Consider the following 15508-nt stretch of genomic DNA (forward strand, 5'->3'; position numbering starts at 1 on the left):
ATACTTTAGGGAGGTACAAATGCTGATGGTGAATGTTGAACCATAATCGAAATAAAATAGAAACCAGAGTACAAATATGATTTCTTTTTCGGTTAAGGAATTTGTAGAGGAATACTGAAAATGCTGAGGTTAGAAGTCAATTAATAAGACAAAGTTTTATAGGAGGAAGTAAATGAACAAGTATCAAAAGTTTGATGAGATTACGCCTTTGCATTTGAGAGATACATCTATTAAACGTTAAAGATTGATCTGTAGAGCCTTTATCTGAATATAAATGTTTTTCTAATATTTAAAAATGTTATAAGAGAAAAAAATTCTCATTTTAGCATGATTGTAAATGAAATTAAAAGGTCATTTAAGAGTACAAATTTAAAACATAACACACTAGAAAGTCTAGCATTTAAAAAACTTCCTCTTGTTCATAAAATTCTACTTGAAAGAATGGTTATAACATCATGCTATTCCAATTCTCAAAGCTGTTACACTTTAAATAAAAAGCCACAATGATGATAAAAAAAAATACTGAAAACAAATAATGACCTTAAACCATTAAGCCCAATTTATCATCACTCCTAACCTCATCTGGTTAGCCATCCACACAGTAGTGGGTATCCTTTGCCTAGCTATAAAATTAATGAATATTGTGGAGTTAAATGAGATTTTAAAATTACATGCTCATAAAATGTCTTCCACGTCTGCTTCTTTTTCTAACCGAATTTTCAGACTCTGAGGCATCCTCTGCTTTAATAGAGAGGGGAGCAAGAAAGCAAGTGCTGATGGAGCAGACCCAGAGATCTGATCTGGGTTGTCTTGTTGACAAACCTTCACTTTCTGAGCTCTGGCTGGTGAAAGGGGACAAAATTACCAAGATTGTGGCTGGGCCAGAAGTGAGACACAGTGGCGGCCTGAGGATGGCCATCAGAGGCTGAGTGAGGCCAAAGGCAGCTATATGCTGATGTGGCCAGAGATGCCATACAAGATAGAGAGAAAGCCATGAGGAAGAGGCTGTCTGAATTTACCCTGGGACAACTCATTTCTCCTGAATGTTCTCTTTGCCTGGGTGCATGAGACCTGCAGGCAACAATCTCTTTGTTTAATTTCAGGTTCTTCTTAAGAACAACTTAGCTGACATTTTACAACATGTTTGAAACTTCCAAGTTAAGCGATGAGTCACATTGGGAATTCAGATGCATCAAAGATGTTGTGTACTTAAGAGTTTGATTAAAGCAGAGTCCTTAACTAAATTAATGACACTGAGCTTCAATGCTCTCCTCAGTAAAATAGGATGATGGAACACCACTGGAGCTCACAAGTCCATTTTGGCACGATAAATTCTATGTCAGGGGTTCAAAACAAAGGTAGTATTAGGCAGAAGTGAGCCACATCCTGGCTCCAGGTGTAATGTTGAAGGCAGGACTCAGCTGCAGGTCTCTGATGCATCATGGCCTGTCCATTCAGAGGACACTGACATCTCCAGAACACTGTCTCCATTCTGGACTCAAGCAGCAGTGTACACCTGCCTGGGACTCAACTGTTTCCCCTCAACTTCTCTATGTCATTGTTTATAATCCTGTCTCTATGTCATTGTTTATAATTGCTTACATTGTCATAGTGGAATTTTCAAGAAAAAATAAATATGCAAGTAAACATATAAAACAAGACAAGCTGACAAACGAGGACAAAAGATTATTATTTTGTCAAAATATTTTTAAGTGGACCCAACTATAACTACAATTGACAAGGATTCTAAAAATAACATTTTATCAGTGTGTGATACTTAAGAGTTTATTTTAAACTTGACAGGAATTAAACATCCTCTGCTGAAAACAATTTCCTAAACTAAATATAATCTTGACGCTCTGATTCTGCCAAGTTCACTCTGCAGATATACAGTGTGAAATAATTTCAAATGATATCACTGTGAGACACTTTACTGCAATTTTATTTTTAATCATTGGTGTAAATAACATAAATTTTAAAGTAAAATGGGCTCAACAAGATTAGGGTAGATATAAATTAGTGAAATTGTGACAGAGCATTTTTTTTTGCACAGTTTTTTATATGCTTTTAGTTTAGGGTCAATTGGAAAACTGAATTTATGCCCGATTAAAAAATGTTTCTTAGTTCTGCACTTATCCAGTTAAACAGAAAAGAAATGAAACTTTAAAATGTAAATGCAACTTAAATACAACAACCACAGGCTTATAGGATTCATGTAAAAAGCTCTTTATAAAAATGATTTTCCATTCATAGTATTAAAAATGTTTTCTCACGACTAAAAAAAAATTGTATCTCCTGTAACATCAATTTCAAAGACTGCAGAAATCATTTGGAATTAATATTTTGAGGGTCAGATGTATGCTTAATGACATGATTCTTGTATTTAATATCATTACTACGTGTTATAAATCCCTGAATACTCTGATAGATTTTCAAAAGCCATGCTATGGTAACTTGAGAGCTTTTATTCAATATTTAACAATTTATTAAGAGAATATTTTTTTCTCTAATTTTGCTGAGTTTGGCTATTTTCCTAGGACTAATGGGGGGGGGGAAGACCAGAAGATTTCTTCAGTATAAGTCAGTAATTTTCGTGGTAAATTTCACCATGGAATCTTTACACCAAAAGAAAGGACAAGCCATGGTGAATCTCACCAACTTGTTTTATTAATTTTGGGTCTGATTTTTACCCTATTAAAAGTGGGGCTTAGTCCGTTTACTTCATGCATGTAGCTTTTGAAAACTGCTAATTCAGATTTAGTCCTTGAAGAAAAAAATGTAAGAAAGAAGTGAAGACTTTGCTGGGAATTAAATTCTTCATGACTGAACTACTTTACACAAAATAGGTGATGTTGAAGACTTTTGCTGGGTACAATTGTGTGATAGGGTAGCACATACCTTAACAGATAAAGTGTTGGCCACGATCCCATCCACAATGCCTTCGGTGAATGGATCAAAGTGCTTGTCAGGTCTCCTCATGAACTCTGGCTTCAGTCTGTAGCCACTTTTCCCATTGTATTCATACATCCCCATGTTTATTTGCATAGCCAGGTCTGCATATCAAAAACACAAACTTTATTGTGATTGTATTTATACTTGGAGCAAGAAAGCAAGATTGTATTACAGTCCACTTTTGTTCCTCCTTTAAAAATAAAGATTTAATCATTATAGAAACAGGAAGTACAGACAAGAAAAAGAAATTGAGCGGTCATCTCCAAATCCAGAGGTAAACCACTACCAACAGGTTGGTATATATCCTGTTTTTCTAATTCAGATATATTTTGAAAATGCAGTATGTCCATTTCATTAAATATTCATCTGCTTTAATTTTAACAACTGTATAAACTTCTTTTGAATAGATATGTCTGAATACACGGTTTATAACAGCCCCCTCTCTTCCAAGTTTTTGTCATTACGTATAATGTTTTGATGAACATCATTGTGATGAAATCTTTGACGCCATCATTAACGATGTTCTTAGGAGTGAAATTTCTAGGTCAGAAAATATGCATATTGGAAAAGCTTTTTGATAATTCTCGCTAAGATGCCCTTCAGAAAGTTTAAATCACTTTAAACCTCCAATCCATGTTTTTGAGGATGGACTTCTTCATACTTCACCAACAGTGGTGAAGTGGTGAAATTCTTTTTTCAATTATAAGAAAGAAAAAAGATTTTCTTTTAAAATTTTTCATTTCTTTGATTATTTACTACCAGTATCTAATCACACACTGACTAGTTTCTAATGGACAAAGATTCCTGGTCAAAGTTTTGCTAAGACTCAGTCAATGTATGAAATGAATGTCTACATTTGTTGCAATTGCTAGAGCTTAACAAACAAAAAAATACTTTAAAGTCATAAGGAATCTGGGAAACTGTCAATTTCCTCCATATTATCTGAGTCTATTTAGGTGGACAGTAAAGAAGAGATGGTAGAATCATTCCAAGGTTCCATGTAACAAACCATTTTTAGAGCAGGGAAAATAAGTGAAATTTTATCTCTCATTTTTTAAAGTATTATGACTATGATACCAAAATTGGACAGAGTACCAAAAAAAGAAAATGATGGACTTATACTTAAAAAAAAATTAACTTCAAAAGTCTAAAAAATTAATTAGCAAAACATATGTTCTTAAATATAATACACAAGCAAGTAGAATTTATCCTGGGAACAAAAGGATACTTACATATTAGGAGATATATTAATATAATTTATCACATTTCTCACAAAAGAAGAAATGAACATACGATCATCCCAATAGATGTCAAAGAGACATTTAATAATATTCAATATAAATTCCTAAAACACTGTTGTCACTTAAGGCAAGTGTAGATTCCTTTAGTGTGTAAAAGGCTATCTGTCTCAAAGTCACAGCCAGCATCTACTCATTGGTATCACAATGTGAAATTCCCGTTAGTGTTAAGATGAAAAGGAAGTGCCCACTCTTAATACTATTATTTAATATTATTTTACAATGGTCAGTCCAAGGTACTAAGAAGGGGGAAAAAGTAGATGTGATTAAATTATTATAATTGTGTATAGGAAAAAAACAATAAAATCTACTGGCAAAATAGGCTATTATGAGTTTAGGAAGATGATCATTTATAAAATACACTTATTTATAAAATAAATATACAAATATCAATATCCAGAAACAATCTGTGAAAAATGTAATGTTAAAAAAAGGATTTAATCTAAAGAAACTATACCTCTAATGAAGATGAGTGATTTTGTTGAGAAACTTGATATAATAAATTTCTGTGATTACAAACAACCCTAAAAATTAGAAGTTGTCAGTTTTCGTCAGATGAATTTATAAATTTAATGGGATTTTAATCAAAATCTCATTTTTTTCCAGTGGGGGAGAGGGGAACATAACAATTAAACTAATATAAATTTAATGCAATTTTAATAAAAATCTCATTTTCTTTTCAGTGGGGGAGAAAATAACAATTAAACTAAATTCACTTGGAAAAAGAATCCCACTGTCAAGGAAAGAAGAATTGAACGTTAATAGCCATGAAGAATTTCCACTTCCACGTATTAAACCATATTATTAAACATTATAATAATAACAATAAGTTATTGGCTCCAGGAAGGTGAAAAATTTATTAATGGAGAAGACTATACATTGAAAAAATATACCCAAATTAACAACTAAAATGGCTACATCTAGGGGCTTCCCTAGTGGTGCAGTGGTTAAGAATCCACCTGCCAATGCAGGGGACACGGGTTGGAGGCCTGGTCCGGAAAGATCCCACATGCCACAGAGCAACTAAGCCCATGCACCACAACTACTGAGCCTGTGCTCTAAAGCCCATGAGCCACAACTACTGAAGCCCATGCTCCTAGGGCCCGTGCTCTGCAACAAGAGAAGCCACTGCAATGAGAAGCCCATGCACTGCAACGAAGAGTAGCCCCCACTCTCCACAATTAGAGAAAGCCCGCAGGCAGCAATGAAGACCCAACGCAGCCAAAAATAAATAAATTAATAAATAAATAATTTTTTTAAAAATAAAAAGGCTACATCTAATAAATTGTAATTTCAGTTTGATCTCTTACTGAGATTATACACGAAAATTAAATTTGCATGGATGAAAGGGTTAAATTACAGATAAAAAAGAAACTATGAAAGAAATAGGAGTAAATATGGATGGATCATTGGGTGTAGAGCCTGTAATCATAAGAGTAAACCAAGATTCCATAAAATAAAACATTAATCAACCTGATCTCATCTGTTTCACAAAATAAGACAACATGACCTTTATATAAAAAGTACTGTTATAAATGAATAGAAAAATTGACAAGAGTCCTGAATAGTCAATTCATAAAAGCAGAAATGTAAAAATCAAAACACATACTTAAAATGTTCAACCTCAACAATAATCAAAGGAATGAAATAAAAAAGAACAAAGAGATATTTTTCTGAATTATTATTATTATTATTATTTAATTATAATACTTAACCAAGATCTCAAGTGAGAGGGAACAACTTATACATTGCTGATGGAGGAGAAATCTAGTGCAACATTTTTGATGAACAATTTGGCATTGTGCACAAAGGCTCTTAAAACTTTCACTTCTTTTAATTCTATTTCAGGAACTGTTCCAAAAGAACATTAGGAGATAGACTTGACAATTTATATTCAAGACTGTTCTCAGGGCACTATTTATAGTAGGAAAAAAATACCCTAATGTTCAGTGATAGGAAATGGGTTTTAGTGAATTGTGAGATGTGCTTAATATACAGCTATTAAAATTCATGTTTCTGTATCACATTTAAATATATATAAAGATATATATATATATTTAAACAAGTTATTAAGTGAAAAAGCATGTATATGCATATCCAAAAAACTTACAGATTACAATGCCAAAAGTTAACAATGTTGAATTTCTGAGTGGTAACATTCCTCGCAGTTTTATTCTTTTCTTTATAGTTTCTTTTTTTTACATTTTCTATAATAAATACATATTACTTTAAAAAGTATAAAAGTTTTTGTTTGAAAATAATGCAAAACAAGTAGAAATAAAGACTTGTTTATAAACCATTGAAGACAATTTCTCAATTTTCAAAATTCACTTTTTTTGCAATGATATTTCCGTTATGAAAATGTGCTTTTGTTTTTTCAGTCAAGTCTGGCAGTTTTTTTCTCCTTGGGAATGGTTATAAAGCCATGAGGAAATGTGCCTTTATAATAGAAAGGAAATGAACATTAATTGTGCTACTTACCCACTGTTTGGAAATTAAGTGCAACCATTTGGCAGCCTGCATTCCAGAAGAGCTGGGGCATGTAGTTGGATGAATCCACACGTGTTCCTTTTGGATATATCCTGCTAAGCTGCATTTTGTTATATCTGGACCATCATGTTAAGTAGTGAATACAATTATAAAAAGAATTAGCCAATAATATTAGTTGAGAAGCTGCCTTCCATCTTTCTCCATTGGGGAAATAAATTAAAGATTGATGATCTCACTGGGCTGGTGGGTGAAATAGGTAAAAAGCTTTCTGAACAAACAGAATAAATGTGCTTTTATAATAGAAATGTAGCATCACCTTTGCAGAGCCCTGTGGGTAAAAACTAATGAGATGCAAAGATGGTTGAGTCAATGTGATTTTGTGGAGATTATGAAGGACTGGTTTAGCAATTAAGGACACATGAGGAAGTCCAAGCATAGCAAGTCACGTGACAGGTTGATATTGTGCTTGGCAGAAGCAGATATCATGAACTGTACGGCTATTTTTGAAATGCTCTCTGCTCATTTTCTTAACCTTCTCAGGGAATGCTATTGGCCAAGACTGTGGTACTCTTTATGATTGATAACAAGGTAAATATAGCACAGAAGGTTTTGACCTTGTCTCATATTTTGGTTCCTACCGTCATCAGTTTTCCATCCTGAGAACCTTTTAGTTATTGAAGGATGCTATGTCTTTAAAACACAACTATTTCTATTACCAAGTTTGGTAGAGGTTAGCTCAGGTTCTGAGCTCGGCAGGGGAGTTAGGCCAAATAGAGTTTGAAACTTAAATTCTGGAACTTGTTAGCTGTATGATTCAGGACAAGTTATTTCCCTTTTCTGTGCTTCAGTTTCCTCATCTATAAAAGATGTGAATTCCTACATTATATGGCTATTGTAAGGAGTAAATAAGACATATAACAAAAGGTCTATCACATAGTTAGTACTTGATGAATACTAATGATCATGATATACTGTCACTTTGCTTGTGGAGTTTACACTTGTTTCCTCTATTGTTGATGAGTTTTAAAGGTGGCTTTTTTATTATAGGACTTTCATGAAATTGGGCTGTTTGGGACATTTAATATTTGTTTTATGAAAAAATTTTAAAGATCTGTGTCATTTCATTTTGATTCAGGGATAAAGTTAAAAATTTTTGGTTGTCAGGAGTATCAAATAAAGCCATTATTAGTAATTTATATTCTCATCATCATCATCCCAACTATTTTTCGATTGGACATCTATTACATGTAAGGATGTGAGACACCAAAAACGTGTCTATATTATATACATATAATATATACACTTTATACCTATCATATTTTACATATGCATAAAGCATACACACACATTTTACATATGTTGTCCATAACCCAACAGCAAGCCATAAAGCTGTTATCATCATTTCTGTTTTACAGGTGAGAAAACTCAGAAGGATTATGCAAATTACCAAGGGATAAAGAGGTTGGTGGTCTGAAGGTATCCTGGAAATCTGGGCTTCCCCTACTCCAAGGCCAGTTCTCTTTTCCACATGCCAGACTATCCCATTCACCATTACATATGAAACCTGAAACTATTTATTGCCCAGGTGACAGACTTAAGCCATCTCATGCACCTTTCTCCTTTATTAAAGACAAAAAATTAAACAAATAGCACGACTTCACTCTTGTCGATTCAGCAGACGTCCGTCAAATCAAGGATACTCTACAAATTCCACTGGAGACTTTGTAAGTTGCTCAAGTCCTTTGGTTTCCACAAAGGAAGACATTTCGAAGCTTCTGTTTCTTTCTGAGTTAACAACAACAACAACAAAAAGTGAGAAATAAAATTCAATATTATAAATGATAGCATATAAGATGTAGGCAAATGTTCTGTGAAGTTGATGGCAAAGAATCCTCAAATAATTTTTATATTTAATGTTGTTTTCAGTGGACTATTTACCTGTAACAAAAGTCGAGTCTTAGTTTTGTCTCTTCTAATATTTGCTACCTGGGTCAGGTGTTGGGCAAGTTAGGGACCTGGTGGCGTTAGGGTGGGAAAATGAATTTTAGACTTGGAGAGTGTGGCTAGGAAAGCTGTTTTGTCAAAAGAGCAGGGGCCCTGTGGGAATCTGTTGCTGTAAATCCATTCAGATTGCTTTCTGGAAGCCATCACTGAGAATTAACAATACAGACCGTGTGTACATTCCTGCTAGATGATGACTCTCTTTTATACCCACACTGTCATTGCCTCACGTTTGTAGAGACCCTTTAGAAACAACTAATTTGACATAAGAATTTTGTTATTTTAAAGCAGAAGGATCCTTGGACATTTTTCAGTCTGATGGCCTCATTTTCAGATTAGATGACAGAGGCTGTAGAGGTGAATGTACTAGAGGGCTCAATATTCTTGGCCACAGAGAAACATCTTGAAAGTAAAAGCTAAGCTTCCAATTAGAGTGAGAGAAACCAAACAAAGTTATCTTAGTTTAGAAAGACTAAGAGTCAAACAGCTTCTCTGTCCTCTTCCCAACTAGAAAGAAATCACACTGTTACATACAGACTAAGATGTGTTATCTGGAGCTTGGTGATTTAAACTGAGTTACCTTGAGGCATCTTTCCTCTTTGATGCCCACTTTCCATAACTAAAGCCTCATTCTTCTTCCTAGTCATTCCCAGATTTCTCCTTTATCCACCTCGTCACCTTCCCCAATTTAATTGACTCTAAAGGAAACCTTTACTTCTCTTATTTTGGTCCATCAAAATTCTACTTTCATATGACTATCTTAAGCGTGACTGCTAATTAAAATTAAGTCAATTTAATAGGTTCTTTGTGAAATATGTGCAGTGTTCTTTTGAAAAAAGTGAGAAAATGATATAAAACACAGGGAGAAAAGTACTTGTTTGTAAATCTTTGGCTGGTGATGTTGTCACCAGGTTCTTAAGGACCTAAATGTATCAGCCCCTTCTCAGTTTAGCTACTTGTCTGGGAGCTTTTGACTCATGAATTAGGAAAACTCATTTTACAGCCAAAGGAAGTTATAGTAATATAAAAATAACTACTTTATAGTATGTTTCACATTGAACAGCTTGTAGTAAGAAGCACCAGTAATTACAACATCAAACAAACTGTTGAAATCTTTATGTATAAATCTTATTGGAAGTTAAATTCTTTGTTGTAGAGATCTAGATACCATATGTTATTAAGCTAAGACTCTTTGGGCAAAATTATACCATTATACATAAGTGTGTTAATGTAGAGGCTTAGAGTTTGGTATATCTATAAAACTCTCCTTTATAAGAGGCTGCTGTGTTTAAGAAAAAAATCAGCTTTTAAGAGTATATGCTTATAAAAGTAGCTAAACTGTCCCAAGGAGTCTCTTAACCTAATAGCATTTTACAGTTCATGCAAACACAAAGGGCAATCTGATAAAAGGGCTCCTTTCTCTAGGATGAGGAGAGATAATGTACATATATAATTTGCATCCAGTAAGGATGGGTAGTTGGATGAGCGGAAAACACCAAGTAATGTGAAGTTAATGACATATTCTCCTAAATATATAAAACATAGGCTGAACAAATGGAATGTGGATGAACTGGTTGATTTGGTTTTATTTCTATTCAATATTGAGACTGATCAAGTCTCTGATTGCTTCCTTTCGAGGGGATGGTTAAATAGTTTATTTCAACACTGTCATTTATATAATTGATGGAATGCCCATGTGCTCACAAACGAAAAATAATGTAAAATACTCAGTTAGCTGTACTTTGGTCTAATATCTTTTAGATAACCACGTATGGCCTGTAGCTCTATTAAGAATTTTGGGAAAACATATCATGGAATACTTTCTCATATGGTTATTTATATATATATATATATATATATATATATATATACTTACATATAGTTATATATATTTATTTAGATATATAAAAAACAGATAGTAAATTCACACATATACTCAAGACTTCATTGAATAGCTCTAATAAGGGTCGCATTTTTTGGTCTAATAACCTTGTGTTTAAAATATACTCATCATATGTTACATTAGGGGTTTTTCTCCAGGGAAAACTTACTTTTTGAAATTTCGAATGACTCGAACTTGACTGGCTGAATATAGTTCACCAGATTAGACATCTCTTCTGTGGCCATGGCCTCGCTCCCAGCAGTCCCCTGGAAGCAGGAGTAAAAATAACGTTCCCAGAGTCAGCATTATGTTTTCCCAGGGCAATGATCAAATGACCCAAGAGAGCAGAAGATTATCACGCCTCTTCTGAAAACGGTTATCGCCAACAGAAAATGGATTACGGGAGAAAGGAAAAGCAACACCTCACGTTACACAGTGCGGGGTGGGAGGAGGGAGGTTTAGGAGCAGCTCCCTGGGCACTCTGGGACCAGCGGTGTCAGCACCACCCGAGAGCTTGTGAGAGATGCAGCCTCTCAGCCCCCTGCGCAGGCCTCCTGAACCAGAATCTGCATTTTACTGAGGTGATTCAAATGCACAGCAAAGTTTAAGAAGCCCTGAGCTGTGTCTCATCTGCCAAAGTAGGGAGTCCACAGGTGATGTCTGAAGTTACATACCAAGAATTCACTGTACAACATGAAAGTGAGTATGTAGGTGACCACTGGCTGAAACACGAACTGTTACAAAAAAAGGTTGCCGGTGGAAGTGGGTGGGGATGGGTAAACGTATATTGCTTTTTTTTACAAACTTTCCTCTGTCCCTCCCTTTCTGGCTCCTGGGCACCTATTAGGCAAGCAGCCCAAAACAGTGTATGTAGGTCAGTAGCTAGGGTCTAGAGCCAGACTGTCTAATTTTAAATCCCAAGCCCACCACTTAGAAACTGTGCATTCTTGGGCAAGTCACTTAACTGTTCTGTGCCTCAGCTTGCTCACCTGTAAAATTATGATAAAATCAGTCCCAACAGCATATAGGGTTTTTGTGATTATTCAATGAATTAATTTATGTGAAAGCTCAGGACGGTACCTGGCACATAGTAAAACCTGGTGTTACTTTAGCTACTATTATGTATTCCATACCACTTTGATAAAGTATTTAATAAAGAAGAAAGCCAATATTGCAGTATTCATGTGGACAGACCTCTGTAGGCTGATCTAATATTTTCTCCTATTTTTAGAAGAGAAAATACATGGAGACATGGTTTCTTTTGAAAACTTCTGTAGCAATATTAAGGTTAAATGTGAATTGGGAAATATTCATTTGCAAACGGCCATCCAGCTAGTAAGACAGTTTTAAAATGATCAAAAATCACTGACAAAAAGTTTACACAATTGAAATAATTCTGGAAAAACTACTCTGTAACAGATTTCCTTCTGGATATTAAGTTGAAATTTAGTGGGGAAACATAATTAATCAAAAATTTAGACTCTATTAAAGGAAATAATTATAAGAGGAAGAACATTATGTGAGAACAGCTTATTATTTGTTATTTATCTGTATTAACTAAAATGTAAAGATACAAATACTGAGACAGATACTTTCCAATATATTTGAAAGTAGATTCAGTTTAAACTTTTTGAACAAGACTAAAACAAAGTTTTAAAATTCCAATTGACCTATCCTTGATTTGTTTCTGGATTCTGTGCAATGAATATTTCTGAGCTGATGAAGTTATTTGGGAAGCTTGAGCTTCTGTCAGTAGATAACCGCTAGTGGTGTTAAAATTACAATGGGGAATTCCCTGGCGGTCCAGTGGTTAGGACTCTGCACTTCCACTGCCGGGGACCTGGGTTCAATCCCTGGTGGGGGAACTAAGACCCCCATAAGCCAAAAAAGGGTCAAAATTATAACAACGAAATTAATGTCATGTTTATAAACATTTCTCCAAACTTCACGTCTTCTCTGGATTCTGGACCATTGACAATCCATTTAATTGCCTCAAAAATTGAAGCGGGCAGTTGGAGGTCACTAATTTCTTTTTTTTTTTTTTTTTTTTTTTTTGCGGTACGCGGGCCTCTCACTGCCTCTCCCGCTGCGGAGCACAGGCTCCGGACGCGTAGGCTCAGCGGCCACGGCTCACGGGCCTAGCCGCTCCGCGGCATGTGGGACCTTCCCGGACCGGGGCATGAACCCCTATCCCCTGCATTGGCAGGCGGACTCTCAACCACTGCGCCACCAGGGAAGCCCGAGGCCACAAATTTTGAATTCATTCTCAACATACCACATTTGATGGAAGGCAGCCTCAGCAACACTGTTCCTTATAGAGAACTTTGCTTAATGCAATGCTTGTTCCTCTAGCGACCAGTTTGCATCTTCAGTTTTCAAACTCTTTTCACCACTAGATGGCAGAAGGCGACCAGGAACTACAATCCAGAGGGCGCAGTCTGGATGTGCAAGTTAACTGAAAGCGTCTGTGACCAGAAGTCAAGCCCTAGAAACCTACCTCATCCATCGAGGACTTTTTACAGTCATCCTCATCGTCATCATCGTCACTCTCCGTATCAGCTTCTCCTGTCAAATTTTAATAACAGATCATGAAGTAAATAAGCATTTACAGGTTCGAAGCACATGTGACGTGTGCATTACCCAAAATTTCCTTGGAAGTTGGCCTTTCACCGTTCTGAAGTTATTCTTTTGGTTTTTTAAATTTTATTAATTATACAGAATTATACTGACATTTTGAATATGGATTTAGTTTTCTAAATTTGATTTGTGAATACCATTTGAAATTTCCAAGCTCTATAAAAGATGCTTGTCTTTACATTTTTATCTATATGTTTTACAAACCATATGGCATCTTATACAGTTAGCTCTCTCTGGTGCACATATCCTATTTTGATGTATACATTCTATTTTAGTGTCTCCATGACACGAAAACAGATAAACTATCACTTTACCACATTTCCCCCTTCTTCCTGGTCCTGACTCTTCTGTGTGATGCTTGGCCAGAGCTCAGTGACCTTGTAGCAATGTTTCCAAGGCCAGAGAGGACATCACAGAAGTCGAGGTAGAGGACAAGAGCTGGGACAGGAATGGAGGCTATAGTAGCACACCTGATTCTACAAAACTGTAAGGTACCACCTGTATCCTGTGATTTGCCTGCAGGCTTATTTGATGGAGGCATTGTTGTCTAAACAATGCACATATCTTTAAAAATGGAGATATTCTGTTTAAGACGGAAGGATAAAATGGGTGAACTCTTAACATAATTATGCATGTAACTCTACCTTGGTCAGATATAATGCAGCTTCACATGTAGTCAATATACAGTCATTTCAATAGATTGTTTTTCTCTCCAAAGTTTAGGTGGATGATTCCACCAGCTTAAATAGTCACACTGGTATGAGGCATTACATTCTTCCCAGCTCTGGGATTCAGTCAGACCCAGTAATATCACTTATGTTAAAAGATTTTCAAGTATAAAGTAAAGAAAGCATACTTTTAAATTGTTTGATTTGACTTCTGTCAGGGTCCATACAATGCAATAGGATAATAAGCCCAGAAGATGGCAATATTGGTTCAACAATGAGGCAACACGGGCCAGTACCTCCCCTCCCTGCCTTCCATAAATTAGCTGCCCTGCGCAATCTCTATCAATGACACTGCCCACAGCACTGCCTCCAAGAAGCTTATAAATGTTTTCATTTGGCTGACAAAGTTCAATCGATTACTAATGATAGCAGTTAGCATTAGGGAAGTAATCTTTAGAGGGAAAAGATGTCTGGGACCAACATGGCTTATTATTTTCAGCTTGTTTATTAAAGAAAGCCACATACAACTGCTTTATGATGTTAATATTGTGTTAGTTAATAAGGGGAATCAATTCCACTTTGAAAAGAGAACATAGCTTATCCTATTAGAGACATTCTTTTAGGAGGTTGACACAAAACTTTTTAGAGTCAAATTTGTTGCCTCAAGTTTTTGTAACTATTTATCGTTTTTTTTTTTAATTAGAGAAGGGGTTCTTTTTATTGAGTAATTTAAGAAGTTTGGCAGGACAGTGCTTCATGTTACATTAACAACACACCAGAATTTCAAGTAATCAGGCCATTCTCTAGTTTATGTGGGAAGGAAAGAATTTGTCATTCTTTGCTCTATGAGCAGGGACCTGATTTCTCCCTTATAAGTGTCTGGAGGAATCTTGTTGGAAAAAAAAATATATATATATATATATATATATATATATATATATATATATCCTAGTTCTTTAAGACAAGTGTACAGGCAAACGACTGGATCTCTTGGGGGAAGATCTGGCCAACAGGTGCCATGATAAGTAGATTAGCTTTGATATAAGAAACATGTTTTTCAAGTTATTTGAGTTCCCAATACTGAAAACATCTACAAACCAAATGGTAAATTAGCAGTGCTATTTATTCAGGGCCCTACCTACATATTTAAATGTCCAAAAATTTCCATTGAAATAAATGAAAACTGCACAACAGAGTATGGGGCTGGCTTAGGAAATCTACCAAATTAGTAACAGATTGCTGCTCTTTCTCTGAACTAAGCAATAATATTCACTGCCTGTTAAAAATTGTTATTTGTGTTATGCATCCGGTTAATAAGAGGGAAGAGAACTGGGGAAGGCAGATGGTAAAACGACAAGCTCCCACATGCAAAAGAAGATACAATTTACTCGCTAACACTCAAGAGATGGAATCGTGCTGAGAAATAGGTGGCCTGTTAGTGATTTTTGTTCCAAAACTTCAAAAAGAACATTCTCACTGAGAACAAAAGTTATTTTTGAAAAAAATCAGAATTGTGTAATAACGTTTGAAACACACATTTAAAAACTACCAAAAAAGAAAAAATCTTTCAAGGAATCACA

General features: G+C 35.2%; 1 protein-coding gene across 3 annotated transcripts in view; it reads right to left on the reverse strand.

The window, feature by feature from the left end:
* PLCB1 (phospholipase C beta 1) overlaps window positions 1-15508 on the reverse strand; it is a 690893-nt gene that overhangs the window by 116565 nt on the left and 558820 nt on the right. For all 3 annotated transcript variants that reach the window (XM_082857476.1, XM_082857477.1, XM_082857478.1), the window contains 5 exons: window positions 13121-13188; window positions 10793-10889; window positions 8441-8525; window positions 6732-6856; window positions 2899-3053 (listed from right to left, as the gene is read on the reverse strand). In XM_082857476.1, the coding sequence (XP_082713602.1) occupies window positions 2899-3053; window positions 6732-6856; window positions 8441-8525; window positions 10793-10889; window positions 13121-13188 (530 nt within the window). The remainder of the gene's footprint in view (window positions 1-2898; window positions 3054-6731; window positions 6857-8440; window positions 8526-10792; window positions 10890-13120; window positions 13189-15508) is intronic.

This window comes from Leucopleurus acutus, assembly GCF_964270905.1.
Source record: "Leucopleurus acutus genome assembly, chromosome: 16".
NCBI classification, from domain to species: domain Eukaryota; kingdom Metazoa; phylum Chordata; class Mammalia; order Artiodactyla; family Delphinidae; genus Leucopleurus; species Leucopleurus acutus.